General features: G+C 54.3%; 1 protein-coding gene, 1 pseudogene and 1 gene segment (V, D, J or C); 1 reads left to right on the forward strand and 2 right to left on the reverse strand.

Moving 5' to 3' along the window:
- The first annotated feature begins 1,829 nt into the window (after positions 1 to 1,829).
- On the forward strand, positions 1,830 to 2,416 carry LOC149913305 (Ig heavy chain V region 914-like). The segment is given in 1 exon segment: positions 1,830 to 2,416. A coding segment is annotated over 1 exon segment (453 nt).
- A 406-nt stretch (positions 2,417 to 2,822) lies between these two features.
- Positions 2,823 to 3,248, reverse strand: LOC116241430 (immunoglobulin heavy variable 3-23 pseudogene; annotated as a pseudogene).
- A 6,820-nt stretch (positions 3,249 to 10,068) lies between these two features.
- LOC149913306 (uncharacterized) lies at positions 10,069 to 16,345 on the reverse strand. Its single transcript, XM_090130111.1, has 6 exons — positions 16,292 to 16,345; positions 14,602 to 14,679; positions 13,294 to 13,412; positions 12,494 to 12,546; positions 11,952 to 12,350; positions 10,069 to 10,285 (listed from the first exon to the last, which is right to left on the reverse strand). The coding sequence occupies exons 1-6, from the start codon at positions 16,343 to 16,345 to the stop codon at positions 10,233 to 10,235; spliced, it is 756 nt and encodes a 251-aa protein (XP_089986237.1). The 3' UTR covers positions 10,069 to 10,232.
- Between the last annotated feature and the right edge of the window lie 4,450 nt (positions 16,346 to 20,795).

Consider the following 20,795-nt stretch of genomic DNA (forward strand, 5'->3'; position numbering starts at 1 on the left):
CTCATAACTGCTGAAGGTGAATCCACTGAGATCTCAGAGAGAAAGCACTGAGTTCCCTTAGACAAGTCACTGATGTACCATAGAGACCCCACAGAGATTCTAATCAGATTTGTTGGAAGCCTCCTTCAGTCCCCATGGAGAGTCCATTGAGACGTTATAGAGACTGATAGAGACCACACAGAGACCCAAAAGTGACCCAACTGCGGCCCCATTCAGGCTTGGGCCCACGGGGAGGGGCGGCCAAGAGGAGGAGGAAGGAGGTGCAAGGGCTGATGGTGGAGAAGAACCTCAGGGCTGAGGACACCGCCACCTACGGCTGCGCCAGAGGTGCTGGTTGGGGTGGTGGTTGTTGTAGTGCTCACGAAATTGATGTTGTTTTTAGTGGCGTCACCCTCAGCCCAGATTGAGAGATCAGAGCCTGTGTGGTGTAGCGGAGCCTAGAATGGACAGAACTCGGCCCAAATCTACATGAGTGAGCTCACAGTGATGGAACTGATCACAGAAGTGTCGGATAATGTGATGGAAGTGGATTTGGATATGAATACTGTAAAGCAGATGGTGATGGTTATGGTCATGGTTATGGATACGGGTCTTGAAATAGACATGGAAACAGGAATGGAAAAGGTGATGGTAATGGAGACGGTGTTGCTGGGGATAAAATTCTCTGCTCCCAGCACAGAGCTCTGAGTCCCAGCTGGAACCTTCCCAGATGCAGATGCACAATGTGTCCCTGTCAAGACAATGCGACCAGCATGACCCCAACAACCGTAAGCACCAGAACAACCATAAGCACCTTTGGCGCAGTAGTAGGTGGCGGTGTCCTCAGCCCTGAGGTTGTTCAGCTGCAGCCTCACTGTGCTCTGCCCGTTGTCCCTGGAGATGGTGGCACGGCCCTTCACCGCCGGCGCGTAGGATGTGTAACTACCAGTGCCACAAATACCAGCCACAAATTCCAGCCCTTTACCAGGTGCCTGTTGCATCCATCCCATGTAAAAACTGCTGAAGGTGAATCCGGAGGCCTTGCAGACGAGGCTGATCCCTCCTCTGGGTGCCTGGAGGCCGCCCCCAGACTCGTCCAACGTCACGGCCACCATCAGCCCTGTGGGGAAGGAAGGACAGACGGCGCTGACGGAGCCGCCGACACACGGCCTCGTGCAGCCAGGCCACACTGACACCCCACTGTGACCCCACAGTGACCCGTAGAGATGCCACTGAAAAACCATAGGGACACTGTAGAGTCTTCACTGAGATTCCACAGACATCTCTTATGGAACCCATAGAAATTTCATAGAGATCCCCTGCAGATCCCACACAGACCCCAACAATGTCTCACAGAGACCCCATACGGACCCCACTGAGGCCCGTCTGAAACCAGAGCCCCTAAGGAGGATCAGGCAAGAGGAGGAAGGAGGTGTGAGGGCTGATGCTGACAAAACTGGAGAGAAGGAGATCTTGGCTGCCCCTCCATGCGGTCCCAGGCCTCACTTGATCATTCATGGCATCTCTATGGGGTCTCCATGGGACATCAATGGTGTCTCTATGTGGTCCCTGTGAGGATTCTATGAGGTCTCTAAGAGGCACCAATGGGTTTTGTATGGGATCTGAATGTGGTGCTGATGGGATCTGAATGGTGTCTCTAAGGGCTGTCCATATGGTCTCTACAGGATCTCATTGGGATGTGAATGGGATCCATACAGGACATAAGTGGGGTCTCTATGTGATATCTATGCGGTCGCTATGGGTTTCCATGCGATTTCTATGGGGTCTCATGGGGTTTCTATGGGTGTCTGTGGGGTCTCGATGCTGCTTGGCTGCACGAGGCCGTGTGTCAGCGGCTCCGTCAGCGCTGTCTGTCCTTCCCCACAGGGCTGATGGCGGCCGTGACGTTGGACGAGTCTGGGGGCGGCCTCCAGGCACCTGGAGGAGGGATCAGCCTCGTCTGCAAGGCCTCTGGATTCACCTTCAGCAGTTTTGCCATGAGCTGGGTGCGCCAGGCACCCGGCAAGGGGCTGGAGTGGGTCGCAGGTATTGACAGCACTGGTAGTGGCACAGCATACGGGGCGGCGGTGCAGGGCCGTGCCACCATGGCGTTGGATAATGGGCAGAGCACAGTGAGGCTGCAGCTGAACAACCTCAGGGCTGAGGACACCGCCACCTACTTCTGCTGGATGGTTGGTGTGGTTGGTGATGGTGCTGATGCTTATGGTATCGACGGCGCTCCGGGATTTGGTGGCGGCAGCCTCAGACCAGACAGAGAGATCAGAGCCCAAGTGATGGAGCTGAGCTCAGAACGGACAGAACTCAGCCCTGATTTACAGGAGTGAGCACAGAGTGATGGAACTGATGACAGGGATTCCTCCACATGTGATGGAGAAGGTGATGGAGATGGACTGGCTGACGAGGATGGTCATGGTTATGGTCATGGGCAGGGAGATGGAGATGGAGATGGAGATGGAGATGGAGATGGAGATGGATACGGAGATGGAGATGGATACGGAGATGGAGATGGAGATGGAGATGGAGATGGATACGGAGATGGAGATGGATACGGAGATGGAGATGGAGATGGAGATGGAGATGGAGATGGAGATGGAGATGGATACGGAGATGGAGATGGAGATGGAGATGGAGATGGAGATGGAGATGGAGATGGAGATGGAGATGGAGATGGATACGGAGATGGAGATGGAGATGGAGATGGAGATGGTGATGGAGATGGAGATGGAGATGGATACGGAGATGGATACGGAGATGGAGATGGAGATGGAGATGGTGATGGTGATGGTGATGGAGATGGAGACAGACTTGTTGGGGACAAAAATTCATTGCCTCCAGCACAGAGCTCTGCATCCCAGATGGAACCTTCCTAGATTCAGATGAAGACGTGTCCCATTCAAGTCGATGTAACCAGCTTCATAAGCACCATCAGCACTACAACCACCAGCAGCTTTCGCGCAGCAGTAGGTGGCGGTGTCCTCAGCCCTGAGGTTGTTCAGCTGCAGCCTCACTGTGCTCTGCCCGTTGTCCCTGGAGATGGTGGCACGGCCCTGCACTGCCGCCCCGTATCTTGTGGTACCACCAGCACTGCTAATCCAGGCGACGAATTCCAGCCCCTTGCCGGGTGCCTGTCGCACCCACTCCATCTGGAAAATGCTGAAGTCAAATCCAGAGCCCTTGCAGATGAGGCTGATCCCTCCTCCGGGTGCCTGGAGGCCACCCCCAGACTCGTCCAACGTCACGGCCGCCATCAGCCCTGTGGGGAAGGAAGGACAGACAGCGCTGACAGAGCCGCCGACACACGGCCTCGTGTAGCCAGGCCACACTGAGACCACACTGAGACCCATAGAAACCCCATGAGACCCCATAAGTATCCCATGGAGACCCATAGGGACCCCATAGATGTCACATAGAGACCCCACTGTGATCCCATATGGACCACTCAGAGATCCCAAAGGGAGACCGTAGAGACCACAAGGACATCATTCAGATCCCATCAAGAGCACATTCAGATCCCATGCAAAACCCATTGGTGCCTCTCAGAGATCCCGTAGAGTCCCTTCAGAGACCCCATAGGGACACCATTGATGTTCCATGCAGACCCCATAGGGACCCCACTGAAGATCAAGTGAGGCCAGAACCCAGCTGGAGAGGCAGCCAAGATCTCGTTCTCGACTGGCTTCGTCTCTATCAGCCCACACACATCCTTCCTCCTCTTGGCCACACCTCCAGGTGGGTCCTGGTCTCAGAGAGGCCTCACTGGGGTCACTATGGGGATTCTGTGAGACACTGGTGGGGTTTGTGTGGGATCTGAAGGGGATCTCTACGAATAATTTCTATGGGTTCCATAATGGATGTCTGTGGAATCTCAGTGAAGACTCTGCAATGTTCTTACGGCATCTGAAAGGCATCTCTATGAGTCTCGATGGGGTCCTCATTGGGACCCTTCTGCACGTGGCCGTGTGTCGGCAGCTCCGTCAGCGCTGTCTGTCCTTCCTTCCCCACAGGGCTGATGGCGGCCGTGACGTTGGATGAGTCTGGGGGCGGCCTCCAGGCACCCGGAGGAGGGATCAGCCTCGTCTGCAAGGCCTCTGGATTCACCTTCAGCAATTTTCACATGTTCTGGGTGCAACAGGCACCCGGCAAGGGGCTGGAGTGGGTCGCAGGTATTGATGATGATGGTAGTGACACATTCTACGGGGTGGCAGTGGACGGCCGTGCCACCATCTCAAGGGACAACGGGCAGAGCACAGTGAGGCTGCAGCTGAACAACCTCAGGGCTGAGGACGCCGCCACCTACTGCTGCACCAGAGATGGCTCTGAGTGTGCTGCTGGTTATTGGGGTGCTGTTGCTGGTCACACAGACGTCACAGGCACACGTGTTCATCTGCATCTGGGAAGATGGACTCCAGACACCCGGAGGGGGGATCAGCCTCGTCTGCAAGGCCTCCAGATTCACCTTCAGTGATTACCCCATGCTCTGGGTGCGACAGGCACCCGGCAAGGGGCTGGAATACGTCGCTGGTATTTGGAGCACTGGTAGTAGCACAAAATATGGGGCAGCAGTGGATGGCCGTGCCACCATCTCGAGGGACAACGGGCAGAGCACAGTGAGGCTCTGCTGGTTCTGCTGCTCCCGGTGCAGGTGGCACCACCGTCTCCCCTGGTCTCCTGCTCACACCCCGATTCTGGCACCACACTCTCCCACCCTGAAATGGGGCTTCCATTCCCAGAGTCACTTTGGGGACAGGATTCCCTGTGCTCGAGGCCTCAGACCTCCCTGCCTCCTCCCAGTCCACACCCACAGAACAGGACCACACCTCAGCATTGTCTGGGTGTACACGAGGTGGAAGTGTGGGACCTGGGGCAGCTCTGCAAGGCCTGCACAAGGTCATGGTCATGGTCATGGTCATGGTCATGGATATGGATATGGATATGGATATGGATATGAATATGAATATGAATATGGATATGGATATGGGTATGGCAATGGGGCTGATGATGGTGACAGAGCCCGTGTGTGGGCCTCAGCCTCAGTGGGGCCTCAGTGGGGTTTTTTAGAGGTACCCATAAGGCAACAAAGGCATTTGTTAGGGATCTGTATGGGGTCTCTATGGATTCTCACTGTGTTCTCCACGATGACTCACTGAGATCTGTGTGGCATCTCAGTGAGGTCTCAAGGGGATATTTGGGTGGACTTTAGAGTGTCTCTATGCGTCTCAAAACGTCTCTATGGGCTCTCTGAAGTTCTATGATGTCTCAATGGGGCATGGCTGCACGAGGCCGTGTGTCGGCGGCTCCGTCAGCGCTGTCTGTCCTTCCCCACAGGGCTGATGGCGGCCGAGACGTTGGATGAGTCTGGGGGCGGCCTCCAGGCACCTGGAGGAGGGATCAGCCTCGTCTGCAAGGGCTCTGGATTCACCTTCAGCAGTTACACCATGCACTGGGTGCGACAGGCACCAGGCAAGGGGCTGGAATACGTCGCCAGTATTAACAGTGGTGGTAGTAGCACATGGTACGCGCCGGCGGTGAAGGGCCGTGCCACCATCTCCAGGGACAACGGGCAGAGCACAGTGAGGCTGCAGCTGAACAACCTCAGGGCTGAGGACACGGCCACCTACTACTGCGCCAAAGATGGTGATGATTGTGGTGGTGCTTTTTGTGGTTATGCTGCTGGTGGTGACATGGACATCACAGGGGTATGTTTTCATCTGCATCTGGGAAGCTTCCAGCTGGGACGCAGAGCTCTGTGCTGGGAGCAGAGAGTTTTATCCCCAGCTACACTGTCTCCATTACCATCACCATTTCCATACCTGTATCCATGTCTATTTCAAGGCGCGTATCCATAACCATGACCATAACCATCACCATCCACACTATCCTACCCAGATCCATATCCATCACCATCACATTATCTGACATTTCTGTCATCATTTCCATCACTGTGAGCTCACTCATGTAGATTTGGGCTGAGTTCTGTCCATTCTGGGCTCAGCTCCATCACGTGGGCTCTGATCTCTCAATCTCAGCTCTAGGAGACACCAATAAATCCGGGAGCGACGTCGATCTGATCAGCATTACATCCCCTATCATCACTTTTCATGCAGGAATAAGTGGCGGTGTCCTCAGCCCTGAGGTTGTTCAGCTGCAGCCTCACTGTGCTCTGCCCGTTGTCCCTCGAGATGGTGGCACGGCCCTCCACTGCCGCCCCGTATTCTGTGTTGCTACCATCATCCTCAATACCTGCGACCCCCTCCAGCCCCTTGCTGGGTGCCTGTCGCACCCACTGCATGCCAACACTGCTGAAGGGGTAAAAGAAGCCGAATCCAGAGGCCTTGCAGATGAGGCTGATCCCTCCTCTGGGTGCCTGGAGGCCGCCCCCGGACTCATCCAACGTCACAGCTGCCATCAGCCCTGTGGGGAAGGACAGACGGCGCTGACGGAGCCGCCGACACACGGCCTCGTGCAGCCAAGCCTCACTGGGACCCCACAGACATCCCATACAGATCTCAGTGAGACCCTACATGGACCCAACAGAGATCCCTCTGTGATCCCATAGAGGACGCACAGACACCCCTTAGGGATGTGATAGAGAGCCCAGCAAGACCACAGTCAGATCCCATGCAAAGCCATTGGCGTCGCTTAGAGACCCCTTGGGGTTTCCACTGTCGTCCCACAGAGTCCCCATAGGGTCCCCACTGAAGCTCAAGTGAGGCCTGGGACAACCTGCAGGGGCAGCCAAGATCTCCTTCTCTCCCAGCTCCGGCAGCACTCCAGCCTCCTTAATTGTCTTCTTGGCCAGCCCTTCTCTGGGCCCTGGTCTCAGAGGGGCCACAGTAGGGTCACTATGGGGTCTGTGTGAGACAACAGTGGGGTTTGTGTGGGATCTGAATGGGATCTCTATGAAATTTCTAAGGTTCCATAATAGATGCCTATGGAATCTCAGTGAAGACTCTACAATGTCCCTATGGGGTTTCAGTGGCATCTCTACGGGTCACTGTGGGGTCACAGTGGGGTGTCAGAGTGGCCTGGCTGCACGAGGCCGTGTGTCGGCGGCTCCGTCAGCGCTGTCTGTCCTTCCTTCCCCACAGGGCTGATGGCAGCCGTGACGTTGGACGAGTCTGGGGGCGGCCTCCAGGCACCTGGAGGAGGGATCAGCCTCGTCTGCAAGGGCTCTGGATTCACCTTCAGCAGTTACCTGATGCACTGGGTGCGACGGGCACCCGGCAAAGGGGGCTGGGGTGGGTCAGCAGAATGAGCTGGGATGGTGATTACACAGCATACGGGGCAGCAGTGAAGGGCCGTGCCACCACCTCGAGGGACAACGGGCAGAGCACAGCGAGGCTGCAGCTGAACAACCTCAGGGCTGAGGACACGGCCACCTATTACTGCGCCAGAGATGATAATCGTTGTGGTTATGGTAACTGTGCTGGTGACATCGGAGGCACAGGCGCACGTGCCTGTCGACGGTTGGGGAGGTTCCATCTGGGATGCAGAACGCAGAGATGGGGGCAGTGAATTTTGTCTGTTCATCGGTTGACCATCGCCAAAATGTGCTGGTAGTGGGAATTCGGGTGCTGCTGGTGATTATGGTTGGGGTCAACACACTGGTTGGATCGTCATCTCTTCTGCAATCCTGCTCTCAAGCACAGCCACGTGTGGGAACCCAGCTCTGTGTGTGGGGCAGAGCAGCTCACTGACCCCCAGCTCCCTGTGTTGATGCCCAGCATCTCTCTGGCATAAGGAGTTTCCCCCTACATCCAACCTAACCCTCCTGGTGCAACGTGATGCCATCACCTCTCATCCTAATGCTTCTCACGGAGCAGGGCTGACCCCGCTCACCCCAAGCTCCTCTCGGGGTCACAGCTTCACAGCTGAGCTCAGCTCTGAAACGTGGACCCAGCTCAGCACATTCTGGGCTGGGTTCTGCCATTGGTGGGCGAGGTTCTGTGTACCTGAGAGGGGGTGGGAGCAGGAAAAGCTGTGATGCTGTCGATCTCACCAGCATCAGGAGCACCAGCACCACAACCAGCAGCACCATCACCTTTTGCACAGCAGTAGCTGGCGGTGCCCTCAGCCCTGTGGTTGTTCAGCTGCAGCCTCCCTGTGCTCTGCCCGTCGTCCCTCGAGGTTGTGGCACGGCCCTGCACCCTGAATGCTGTGTAACTACCAGTCTTGTTAATAGTGGTGATGAACTGCAGCCCATTGCTGCTCTCCTGTCTCACCCACGCCGTGGGGCAACTGCTGCAGGTGCAGCCTGAAGCCATTGATGCGTCTGTGTGCCCTCCTCCAAACTCCTGCTCTTGTCCCTTCCTGAATTCAGCCTGAAAATCACCCAAAGGACAATATTCTGCTCTGATCCTCAGGGCTGGAAACATCCCTGATGCCAAACGGGTTTATGGGATGGCAACTGAATGTCCCAGAAGCGGCACAACCCGCTCCCAAATTCCCAGCAACGACCGTGGCATCGCTTGATGTCAGCACACAGCTGCACTCACGGAGAAAGCAAACAAAAATAGGATGAAAGGGGAAAAAATAGGTTGAAAAAAGATGAAAGAGAACATTGCATGCAGCTGCTCCTTCTGCTGCCTCAGCACGGGGTTAAAACACGACCGAAATAACTCAGTATTTCCTGCCCCAAAATAGAGCTGACGTGGGGACAGCTGGAGGTTTTCTGCTGGTGGGCAGCGGTTACAGCATGATGGGGGTGCAACAGGCGGCGTCACCCGCAGCCCAGATTGAGAGATCAGAGCCCGAGTGATGGAGCTGAGCCCAGAATGCACAGAGCTCAGCCCAAATTTGCAGAATTGAGCACAGAGTGAGGGAACGGATCAGAGGGATTCCTCAGAATGGGATGGAGGAGGTGATGGAGAGATTGGGTGATGTGGATGGTCATGGTTATGGTCATGGGTATTATGAATATGGATATTATGGAAATGGAAATGGTAATGGAGATGGAGATGGAAATGGAGATGGAGATGGAGATGGAGATGGAGATGGAAATGGAAATGGAGATGGAGATGGAGATGGAGATGGAGATGGAGATGGAGATGGAGATGGAGATGGAGATGGAAATGGAAATGGAGATGGAGATGGAGATGGAGATGGAGATGGAGATGGAGATGGAGATGGAGATGGAGATGGAGGTGGAGGTGGAGGTGGAGATGGATGTGGGTATGGAGATGGTCATGGTCATGGTCATGGCCATGGTTAAGGTCATGATCATAGTCATGAGAAAGGCTCTGCATATGGAAATGGTGATGGTGATGTTAATGGAGGCAGTGCTACAGGGGACAAAAAATCTCTGCCCCCCAGCACAGAGCTCTGCATCCCAAACGGAACCTTCCCAGATGCAGATGAAGACGTGTCCTTGTGAAATCCCTGCCGCCAACACAACTCCAACCACCACTCCAAGAACCACCAGCACTTTTCGCGCAGCAGTAGGTGGCCGTGTCCTCAGCCCTGAGGTTGTTCAGCTGCAGCCTCACTGTGCTCTGCCCGTTGTCCCTGGAGATGGTGGCACGGCCCTTCACCGCCGGCGCGTAGCCTGTGCCACTACCAGTGCTCCAAATACCTGCGATGAATTCCAGCCCCTTGCCGGGTGCCTGGCGCACCCAGTCCATCTCAAAACTGCTGAAGGTGAATCCAGAGCCCTTGCAGACGAGGCTGATCCCTCCTCCAGGTGTCTGGAGGCCGCCCCCAGACTCGTCCAACGTCACGGCCGCCATCAGCCCTGTGGGGAAGGAAGGACAGACAGCGCTGACAGAGCTGCTGACACACGGCCTCGTTTACCCAGGCCACACTGAAACCCCATAGACACCCACTGAGACCCCATTGAGACCCCATAGGCACCCACTGAGACCCCATTGTGACCCCATTAAGACACATAGCGACCCCATTGAAACCCCCATTGTGACCCTACTGAGTCCTCATAGCGATGCCTTAGAGATCTGGAGGCATCATGGAGAAGCCATGGAGATTTCAGAGACCCCATTTGACACTTCATCCAGGCCACAGCGCCACCTGCTGTTGCACGGAAGGCACTGCTGGCTGGTTTGATCCTTACTCTGTGTCAGCACTGATCCTGGATTTGGTGGTGTCAGCCAGCATGGACTGGGGTGGGAATTCTGCCCGTTGGAGGCAGGGCAGTGTCCAGGCACGGTGCTGGAGGAGCCACAGGAGGTTGGGATCTTCTGGGCACGGATTCGGGCTGTGTCACCATCAGCAGCACCACATCAATAATCATAGTCACACCCATTACCCTGAGCAAATCCATATCCCAACTCATCTGCAAATCCAGATTGATAACCATGACCGTGACCACGGCTGTCTGCATCCTCAGTTCATTCCATCCTCAACCCCATCCCCATCATCTCCACCCCATCCCCATCCCCATCCCCATCCCCATCCTCACCCCATCCCCATCCCCATCCCCATCCCCATCTCCATCCCATCCCCATTTCCACCCCATCCCCATCTCCATCCACATCTCCACCCCATCCTCACCCCATCCCCATCCCCATCCCCATCCCCATCCCCATCACCATCTCCAGCCCATCCCCATCCCCATCCTCACCCCATCCCCATCCCCATCCCCATCCCCATCCCCATCCCCATCCCCATCCCCATCTCCACCCCATCCCCATCCCCATCTCCACCCCATCCCCATCTCCATCCCCATCCCCACCTCCACCCCATCCCCATCCCCATCCCCATCCCCATCCCCATCCCCATTCCATCCCCATCCCATTCCTATCCCATCCCCATCCCCATTCCATCCCCATCCCCATCCCCACCTCCACCCCATCCTCACCCCATCTCCAACCCATCCCCATCCCCATCTTCACCCCATCCCCATCCCCATCCCCATCTCCACCCCATCCCCATCCTCCACCCCATCCCCATCCTCCACCCCATCCCCACCTCCACCCCATCCCCATCCCCATCTCCACCCCATCCCCATCTCCATCTCCATCTCCATCCCCATCCCCACCTCCACCCCATCCCCATCCCCATCCCCATCCCCATCCCCATCCCCATCCCCATCCCCATCCCCATCCCCATCCCCATCCCATCCCCATCCCCATCCCCATCTCCATCTCAACTCCATCCCCATCCCATCCCCATCCCCATCCCCACCTCCACCCCATCCTCACCCCGTCTCCACCCCATCCCCACCTCCACCCCATCCTCATCCCCATCTCCAACCCATCCCCATCCCCATCCCCATCCCCATCCCCATCCCCATCCCCACCCCATCCCCATCCCCATCCCCATCCCCATCCCCATCTCCATCTCAACTCCATCCCCATCCCATCCCCATCCCCATCCCCACCTCCACCCCATCCTCACCCCATCTCCAACCCATCCCCATCCCCATCCCCATCCCCATCCCCATCCCCACCCCATCCCCATCCCCATCCCCATCCCCATCCCCATCCCCATTCCATCCCCATCCCATTCCTATCCCATCCCCATCCCCATCCCCACCTCCACCCCATCTCCATCCCATCCCCATCCCATCCTCATCCCCATCTTCACTCCATCCCCATCCCCATCCCCATCTCCACCCCATCCCCATCCCCACCCCATCCCCATCCCCATCCCCATCATCTCCACCCCATCCCCATCCCCATCCCCACCCCATCCCCATCCCCATCCCCACCTCCATCCCATCCCCATCCTCACCCCATCCCCATCCCCATCCCCATCCCCATCCTCACCCCATCCCCATCCCCATCTTCACCCCATCCTCATCCCCATCCCCATCTCCACCCCATCCCCACCCCCATCCCTCCTTCTGCATTTTCTCTGATCAGTTCCACCACCGCGTGCAGACGGCAGCAGATCTGGGCTGAGTTCTGCCCACTCTGAGCCCAGCTCCACCGCTTGGGCTCTGATCTCTCAATCAGGGCTGCGAGTGACACCACCAAACCCAGGAGCCACGTCGATACCTTCAGCACCACCACCCCAACAACCACTGTGATCACATTTTGCGCAGCAGTAGGTGGCCGTGTCCTCAGCCCTGAGGTTGTTCAGCTGCAGCCTCGCTGTGCTCTGCCCGTTGTCCCTCGAGGTGGTGGCACGGCCCTGCACCGCCGCCCCGTATGCTGTGTAATCACCATCCCAGCTCATTCTGCTGACCCACCCCAGCCCCCTTTGCCGGGTGCCCGTCGCACCCAGTGCATCAGGTAACTGCTGAGGGTGAATCCGGAGCCCTTGCAGATGAGGCTGAGCCCTGCTTCGAGTGCCTGGAGGGGTTTCTCCATGAACTCGGCCTGAAAATAACCCAAAGGGCACCAGTGCTCTCATCCATTCCAGCGACAAACGTTGGTGATAGGTGGATGGTTGGACTGGATGATCTTACAGGTCTTTTCCAACCTTAGTGCTATTCTGTGATTCTGTCATTCCTCGAGGTGGGAATTATCCCCCAAACCTAAAGGGTGTCCATATGGGGTCTAGAAACATCCAAAAAAGGGGCTCCAACAGCACCCACGCTCCCTGCAGGTGCACGAGCATCCCCTGCTGGTCCCTCCAGCGCGGCCCCCACTGAGAAAGGAATCAAAACCAGAGTGAAAAGGGGAAAAAGAAAAATAATGTTGAACGAGCCGAAGGAGAACATTGCCCGCAGCTGCTCCTTCTGCTGGCACAGCACGTGGTTCGGACACGACCGAAAGAACTCAGTATTTCCTGCCCCAAAATAACACTGACGTGGGGGAACAGCTGGAGGCGTTGTGTTGGTGGTTACAGCATGATGTGGGTGAGCCAGGAGCCCGGCACTGGGGTGGAAGGGATTTTGGGGGGGGGGGAATGAAGAGTGCTGGTGGTTACACAGAATACGGGGCGGCGGTGGAGCCACCATCTCGGGGGACAACGGGCAGAGCACAGTGAGGCTGCAGCTGAACAACCTCAGGGCTGAGGACAGCGCCACCTAGAGATGGCTGCGACTGTGCTCCTGGTTGGTGGGGTGTTGCTGCTGGTCACACAGATATCAGAGGGGCACGTGTGCATCTGCATCTGGGAAGGTTCCAGCTGGGATGCAGAGCTCTGTGCTGGGGGGGCAAAGAGTTTTTTCCCCCAACAAAACTGTCTCCATCAACATCACCATCACCATTTCCATATCCTTACAAATATCCATAACCATGACCATGACCAAGACCGTCCCGCATCACCCAATCCATCTCCATCTCCTTCTCCATCCCATTTTTAGGAATTCTTCTCATCATTTCCATCCCTCTGCGCTTATTTCTGCAGGTTCGGGCTGAGTTCTGTCCATTCTGGGCCCAGCTCCCTCACCTGGGCTCTGATCTCTCAATCTGGGCTCTGGGTGACACCGCCAAACCCAGGAGCGACGTCGTGGTGCTGCCACCATCACTCTGAATACCTGCGACGTATTCCAGCCCCTTGCCAGGCTCCTGTCACACTCAGAAACGTGTCAAAACTGCTGAAGGTGAATCCGGAGGCCTTGCAGACGAGGCTGAGCCCTCCTCTGTGCATCTGGAGGGGTCCTGTAGGACCAGAATTGTCCCTGACCTCCTCCCAACCCCATTTTCCCCACCTTCAGCCCCTGCAGCTCCTTCCTCCTCCTCTTGGCCTCCCCTCCCCGTGGGTCCCAGCCTCAATGGGACCCCAGTTGGGAACTTTGGGGTCTCTGTGGGGTCTCTATGGTGCCTCCATGGACTCTCCTTGGGGAGTCAACGAGGTTTTCCATCAGATCTTATTAGGATCTCTATGGGATCTCTATGGGGTCTCTATGGGATCTCTATGACCCCTTCAATGCAGTCCAATAAGAACAGAATTGTCCCTGATCTCCTCCCTCCCCCCATTTTCCCCACCTTCAGCCCCTGCAGCTCCTTCCTCCTCCTCTTGGCCTCCCCTCCCCGTGGGCCCCAGCCTCAGTGGGACCCCAGTTGGGAACTTTGGGGTCTCTGTGGGGTCTCTATGGTGCTTCCATGGACTCTCCTTGGGGACTCAATGAGGTTTTCCATCAGATCTTATCAGGATCTCTATGGGATCTCTATGGGATCTCTATGGGGTCTCCATGACCCCTCGAAGGGGACTCAATGCAGTCCCATAAGAACAGAATTGTCCCTGACTTCCTCCCAACCCCATTTTCCCCACCTTCATCCCCTGCAGCTCCTTCCTCCTCCTCTTGGCCTCCCCTCCCCGTGGTCCCCAACCTCAGTGGGGTCTCTGTGGAGCCTCAGCGTGGCACCAGTGGGGTTTGTATGGGATTTGTACGGCATCTCTACGGGTTCTCTGTGGGTTCAGGATGATGTCCCTATGGGCTCTCGATGCAGTCTCTATGAGATCTCTGTGGAGTCTGTATGGGGTCTCTGTGGGATCTCAGTGAGGTCTGTATGAGACCTCTGTGGGTTCTCTATGGGGTTCTCTATGGGGTTTCCACTGGAACTGGTTGGGATCTGCGTGGGATCTCGACGATGGCACTTGGAAATCTCAATGGGGTCTCAATGGGATCTCTATGGAGGTTCTACGTGGTGTTAATGGGGTCTCAGTGGAAACTTTATGGGTCTCAGTGCATAATATGTGCCCAGTGCTGCTAATTTCAGCCCAGCCAACATATTCCAGCCCCTTGCTGGGTGCCTGTTGCATCCATCCCATGGTGTAAGTGCTGAAGGTGAATCCAGAGCCCTTGCAGATGAGGGTTTTGCCCTTTTCTGGCTGGATTTACAGGATTTCACCCCAAATACTCCGAGCTGTGCATCACATTTATCATCCTGAGCCTGGATCCGATTATACTTGGATAAATTCGACAGGATTGAGTGAGAATGTACAGCCCTGAGGTGGAATGTCGTGAGCTTTCTCCTCCTTTGTGCAATGGGGTTCACATGGTCTGAACTGAGCCCTGACTGCATCGAGCTAAGCTCCAGTTTCCAGAACAGACCACTGATTTCCAGATTTTTCCCCAATCTCATTGAATTTGTGGCAGTGAGGCTGAATTGACAGAGCTGAGCCCAAATTCGCATCGCTCGGCTCAAATCCACGCAGCCAAAATGTGTGGACCCAACACAAACTCTTCCTTGAGACCAAAGTTCCCCCACTGCACCCCAAAATCGTGCACTGAGATCAAAACCCTGCTACGTGTCTCAACATTATCGAGAAAAACAAAACAAAACGGGCCCCAAATTCCTTTAAATCATCTGGAATCTTTCCATCCAGGGATGGGAAGCCATCCCATCTCCGGTGATGTCACCAAAACCAAAGCTGTCCTCGGTGTTGCTGCATGGCCCCATGCATCCCAGAGAGGATCGGGGTCCTTGGGCCCGTGTTCCACTCCATATATTTGGTATTTTGTCTCTTTTTTGGGGAATTTTCCCCCAGTTCTGGAGATCTTTTGGAGTTCATGGCCATCTGCCACGTAAGATACGGTCGTGGTTATGGATATGGTTGATACAAAATTGGGAGGATTGGCTGACACACTTGAAGGCTGTGCTGCCATTCAGTGAGACCTGGACAGGCTGGAGAGCTGGGCAGTAAGAAACTGTTTAACAAAAGCAAGTGTAGAGTCTTGCACCTAGGGAGGAATAATTGCATGCACCGGTACAGGTTGGGGGATGACCTGCTGGAGAGGAGCTCTGCAGAGAGGGACCTGGGTGTCCTGGTGGATGACAGGTCGGCCATGAGCCAGCAGTGTGCACTTGTGGCTAAAAAGGTCAATGGCATCCTGGGGTGCATTAAAAGGAGCGTGGCCAGCAGGTTGAGGGAGGTGATTCTCCCCCTCTACTCTGCCCTGGTAAGGCCTCATCTGGAGTACTGTGTCCAGTTCTGGGCTCCCCAGTACAAAAAAGACAGGGATCTCTTGGAAAGAGTCCAGCGTGGGGCCACAAAGATGGTGAAGGGCCTGGAGCGTCTCTCCTATGAGGAAAGGCTGAGTGAGCTGGGTCTGTTTAGCCTTGAGAAAAGACTGAGAGAGGACCTGATCCAGGTCTATCAATATCTAAGGTGTGGGGGGCAAAGTGGCGAGGCCAGACTCTTTTCAGCAGTGTGCGGAGACAGGACAAGGGGAAATGGCCAGAAGCTGGAGCACAGGAAGTTCTGCACCAGTGTGCGCAAGAACTTCTTTACGGTGAGGTGACGGAGCACTGGAACAGGCTGCACAGGGAGGTGGTGGAGTCTCCTTCTCTGGAGATATTCAAGACCTGCCTGCACGCCTACCTGTGCGACCTGGTGTAGGGAAGCTGCTTTGGCAGGGGGTTGGACTCGATGATCTCTGCAGGTCCCTTCCAACCCCTACGATTCTGGGATTCTGGGATACGGTTATGATTATCGGTACGGTGAAGCTGATGATAATGATTGTTGGTATGGATCCAGTCATGGTTGTGGGCATGGTTATGGTTATCAGTCTGATGGTGCTGATGATAATAGGGATATGGTTATGGTCATGGTCATGGTTATGGTTATGGTCATGGTTATGGTCATGGTTATGGTTATGGTTATGGTCATGGTTATGGTCATGGTCATGGTTATGGTTATGGTTATGGTCATGGTTATGGTTATGGTTATGGATAAGGCAATGCTGATGATTATGGTTATGGATCTGGTCATGGTTATGGTTATCAATATGGTGATGCTAATGATAATGGTTATGGATATGGATGTGGTTATGGTCATGGTTATGGTTATCAGTCTGATGGTGCTGATGATAATAGGGATATGGTTATGGTCATGGTTATGGTCATGGTTATGGTTATGGTTATGGTCATGGTCATGGTTATGGTCATGGTCATGGTTATGGTTATGGTTATGGTTATGGTTATGGTTATGGATAGGGCAATGCTGATGATTATGTTTATGGATCTGGTCATGGTTATGGTTATCAGTATGGTGATGCTAATGATAATGGTTATGGATATGGATGTGGTTATGGTCATGGTTATGGTTATCAGTCTGATGGTGCTGATGATGATATAGATATGGTTATGGTCATGGTCATGGTCATGGTTATGGTCATGGTTATCGATAGGGTGATGCTGATGACAATAGTTATGGATATGGTCATGGTTATGGTTATCAATATGTTGGTGTTGACGATAATATGGTTATGGCTATGGCTATGGTCATGGTTATGGTCATGGTTATGGTTATGGTTATGGTTATGGTCATGGTTATGGTTATGGTTATCAATATGTTGGTGCTGATGATAATATAGATATGGTTATGGTTATGGTTATGGTTATGGTTATGGTCATGGTTATGGTTATGGTTATGGTTATGGTCATGGTCATGGTCATGGTCATGGTTATGGTTATGGTCATGGTTATGGTTATGGTCATGGTTGTGGTCATGGTTATGGTTATCAATATGTTGGTGTTGATGATAATATAGATAAGGTTATGGTTATGGTTATGGTTATGGTTATGGTCATGGTTATGGTTATGGTTATGGTTATGGTTATCAATACAAATATGGTTAAAATCTCCCCGTTGTGCCTGAAATCTCTTCATTTGACCCCAAATCCCCCCCACTGTACCCCAAATCTGCATATTTTGCCCCCAAATCCACCTATTTTGCCCCCAAATCCACTCATTTTCCTCCAGTTTCTCCACTGTATCCCAAACCCCCCAATTTGGCCCTAAAATCCACTCGTTTCGCCCCAAATTCCCCTATTTTTGCCCCAATTCCTCTCTCTGTGCCCCAAATCCCACAATTTTGTCCCAAATCCAGTCATTTTGCCCCAAATCTTTGCCCCCAGTTCCTCCACTGTTCCTCAAATCCTTCAATTATGCCCCAAATGCCCCCATTTTGCCCCCATATCCCCCAATTTTGTCGCAAATCTCCCATATTTCTTCAATTCCCCCCCCCCCTCAAAAAAAGAAAAAAAAAAAAAAAAAGCCCCAATTCTTTGACACTTTTGACCATTTTCACCCAAATTTGGGGTCCTATGGGGCCCTATGGCTTCCTATGGGGTTCTATGGGGCTATTGAAGTTCCTATGGGTTCCTATGGCTTCCTATGGGGTTCTATGGGGCTATTGAAGTTCCTATGGGTTCCTATGGGTTCCTATGGGGTTCAGTAGGACCCTATGGGTTCCTATGGGGCCATATGGGGTCCTATGGGGCCGTATGGGGTCCTATGGGACCATTTGGGGTCCTATGGGGTCCTATCAGGTTCTAAGGGATTCTATGGGGCCATATGGGGTCCTATGGGGTCCTATGGGGTCCTATGGGGTTCAATAGAATCCTACAGGTTCTTATGGGGTCCAATCGGGTTCCAAGGGTTCCTATGTGGCCATATGGGGTCCTATGGGGCCGTATGGGGTCCTATGGGACCATTTGGGGTCCTATGGGGTCCTATCAGGTTCTAAGGGATTCTATGGGGCCGTATGGGTTCCTATGGGGCCGTATGGGGTCCTATCGGGTCCTATGGGGTCTTATCAGATTCTAAGGATTCCTATGGGGCCCTACGGGGTCCTATGGGGTCGTATGGGGTCTTATGGGGTTCAGTAAGACCCTATGGGGTTCTATGGGATCCTAGGGGTTCTCTGGGGTCCTATTAGGTTCTAAGGTTTCCTATGGGGCCATATGGGTTCCTATGGGGCCATATGGGGTCCTATGGGGCCATATGGGGTCCTATGGGGTCCTATCAGGTTCTAAGGGATTCTATGGGGTCGTATGGAGTCGTATGGGGTCCTATGGGGTCCTATGGGGTCTTATGAGGTTCAATACGATCCTACAGGTTCTTATGGGGTCCAATCGGGTTCTAAGGGTTCCTATGGGGCCATATGGGTTCCTATGGGGCCATATGGGTTCCTATGGGACCATTTGGGGTCCTATGGGGTCCTATGGGGTCTTATGAGGTTCAATACGATCCTACAGGTTCTTATGGGGTCCAATCGGGTTCTAAGGGTTCCTATGGGGCCATATGGGGTCCTATGGGGCCATATGGGGTCCTATGGGACCATTTGGGGTCCTATGGGGTCCTATGGGGTCTTATGAGGTTCAATACGATCCTACAGGTTCTTATGGGGTCCAATCGGGTTCTAAGGGTTCCTATGGGGCCATATGGTTTCCTATGGGGCCATATGGGTTCCTATGGGGCCATATGGGGTCCTATGGGACCATTTGGGGTCCTATGGGGTCCTATGGGGTCTTATGAGGTTCAATACGATCCTACAGGTTCTTATGGGGTCCAATCGGGTTCTAAGGGTTCCTATGGGTCCATATGGGTTCCTATGGGGCCATACGGGTTCCTATGGGGCCATATGGGGTCCTATGGGGTCCTATCAGGTTCTAAGGGATTCTATGGGGTCGTATGGAGTCGTATGGGGTCGTATGGGGTCCTATGGGGTCTTATGAGGTTCAATACGATCCTACAGGTTCTTATGGGGTCCAATCGGGTTCTAAGGGTTCCTATGGGTCCATATGGGGTCCTATGGGGCCGTATGGGGTCCTATGGGACCATTTGGGGTCCTATGGGGTCCTATCAGGTTCTAAGGGATTCTATGGGGTCCTATGGGGTCCTATGGGGTCCTATGGGGTCTTATGAGGTTCAATACGATCCTACAGGTTCTTATGGGGTCCAATCGGGTTCTAAGGGTTCTATGGGTCCATATGGGGTCCTAGGGGGCCGTATGGGGTCCTATGGGACCATTTAGGGTCCTATGGGGTCCTATCAGGTTCTAAGGGATTCTATGGGGCCATATGGGGTCCTATGGGGTCCTATGGGGTCCTTTGGGGTTCAATAGAATCCTACAGGTTCTTATGGGGTCCAATCGGGTTCCAAGGGTTCCTATGTGGCCATATGGGGTCCTATGGGGTCGTATGGGGTCGTATGGGGTCCTATGGGACCATTTGGGGTCCTATGGGGTCCTATCAGGTTCTAAGGGATTCTATGGGGTCCTATGGGGTCCTATGGGGTCCTATGGGGTCTTATGAGGTTCAATACGATCCTACAGGTTCTTATGGGGTCCAATCGGGTTCTAAGGGTTCCTATGGGTCCATATGGGGTCCTATGGGGCCGTATGGGGTCCTATGGGACCATTTGGGGTCCTATGGGGTCCTATCAGGTTCTAAGGGATTCTATGGGGCCGTATGGGTTCCTATGGGGCCGTATGGGGTCCTATCGGGTCCTATGGGGTCTTATCAGGTTCTAAGGATTCCTATGGGGCCCTACGGGGTCCTATGGGGTCGTATGGGGTCTTATGGGGTTCAGTAAGACCCTATGGGGTCCTATGGGATCCTAGGGGTTCTCTGGGGTCCTATTAGGTTCTAAGGTTTCCTATGGGGCCATATGGGTTCCTATGGGGCCGTATGGGGTCCTATCGGGTCCTATGGGGTCTTATCAGGTTCTAAAGATTCCTATGGGGCCCTACGGGGTCCTATGGGGTCGTATGGGGCCATATGGGGTCCTATGGGGTCGTATGGGGTCTTATGGGGTTCTCTGGGATCCTATTAGGTTCTAAGGATTCCTATGGGGCCCTACGGGGTCCTATGGGGCCATATGGGTTCCTATGGGGCCGTATGGGGTCCTATCGGGTCCTATGGGGTCTTATCAGGTTCTAAGGATTCCTATGGGGCCATATGGGGTCCTATGGGGCCGTATGGGGTCTTATGGGGTTCTCTGGGATCCTATTAGGTTCTAAGGTTTCCTATGGGGCCCTACGGGGTCCTATGGGGCCATATGGGTTCCTATGGGGCCATATGGGGTCCTATGGGGCCGTATGGGGTTCCTATGGGGTCCTATAGGTTCCTCTGATTTCCTACGTGTTTCCTCCCCGAGATCCCAAACCCCAAAGCCGTCGTATTTTTGGGGCCGAAAAAACCCCGATTCGCTCATTTT

Source organism: Phasianus colchicus, chromosome 39 (genome assembly GCF_987193195.1).
Source record: "Phasianus colchicus chromosome 39, bPhaCol1.hap1.1, whole genome shotgun sequence".
Classification (NCBI taxonomy): Eukaryota; Metazoa; Chordata; class Aves; order Galliformes; family Phasianidae; genus Phasianus; species Phasianus colchicus.

Coding starts and splice junctions, on each gene's coding strand:
- LOC149913306 (XM_090130111.1), bottom strand. CDS start 16,345: ATGCCCACAACCATGACTGGATCCATACCAACAATCATTATCATCAGC. Junction 13,413..14,601: donor CCATGGGATGGATGCAACAG/GCACCCAGCAAG, acceptor TGAGTGTGACAG/GAGCCTGGCAAGGGGCTGGA. Junction 12,351..12,493: donor CTCGTGCACCTGCAGGGAGC/GTGGGTGCTGTT, acceptor AAGATCATCCAG/TCCAACCATCCACCTATCAC.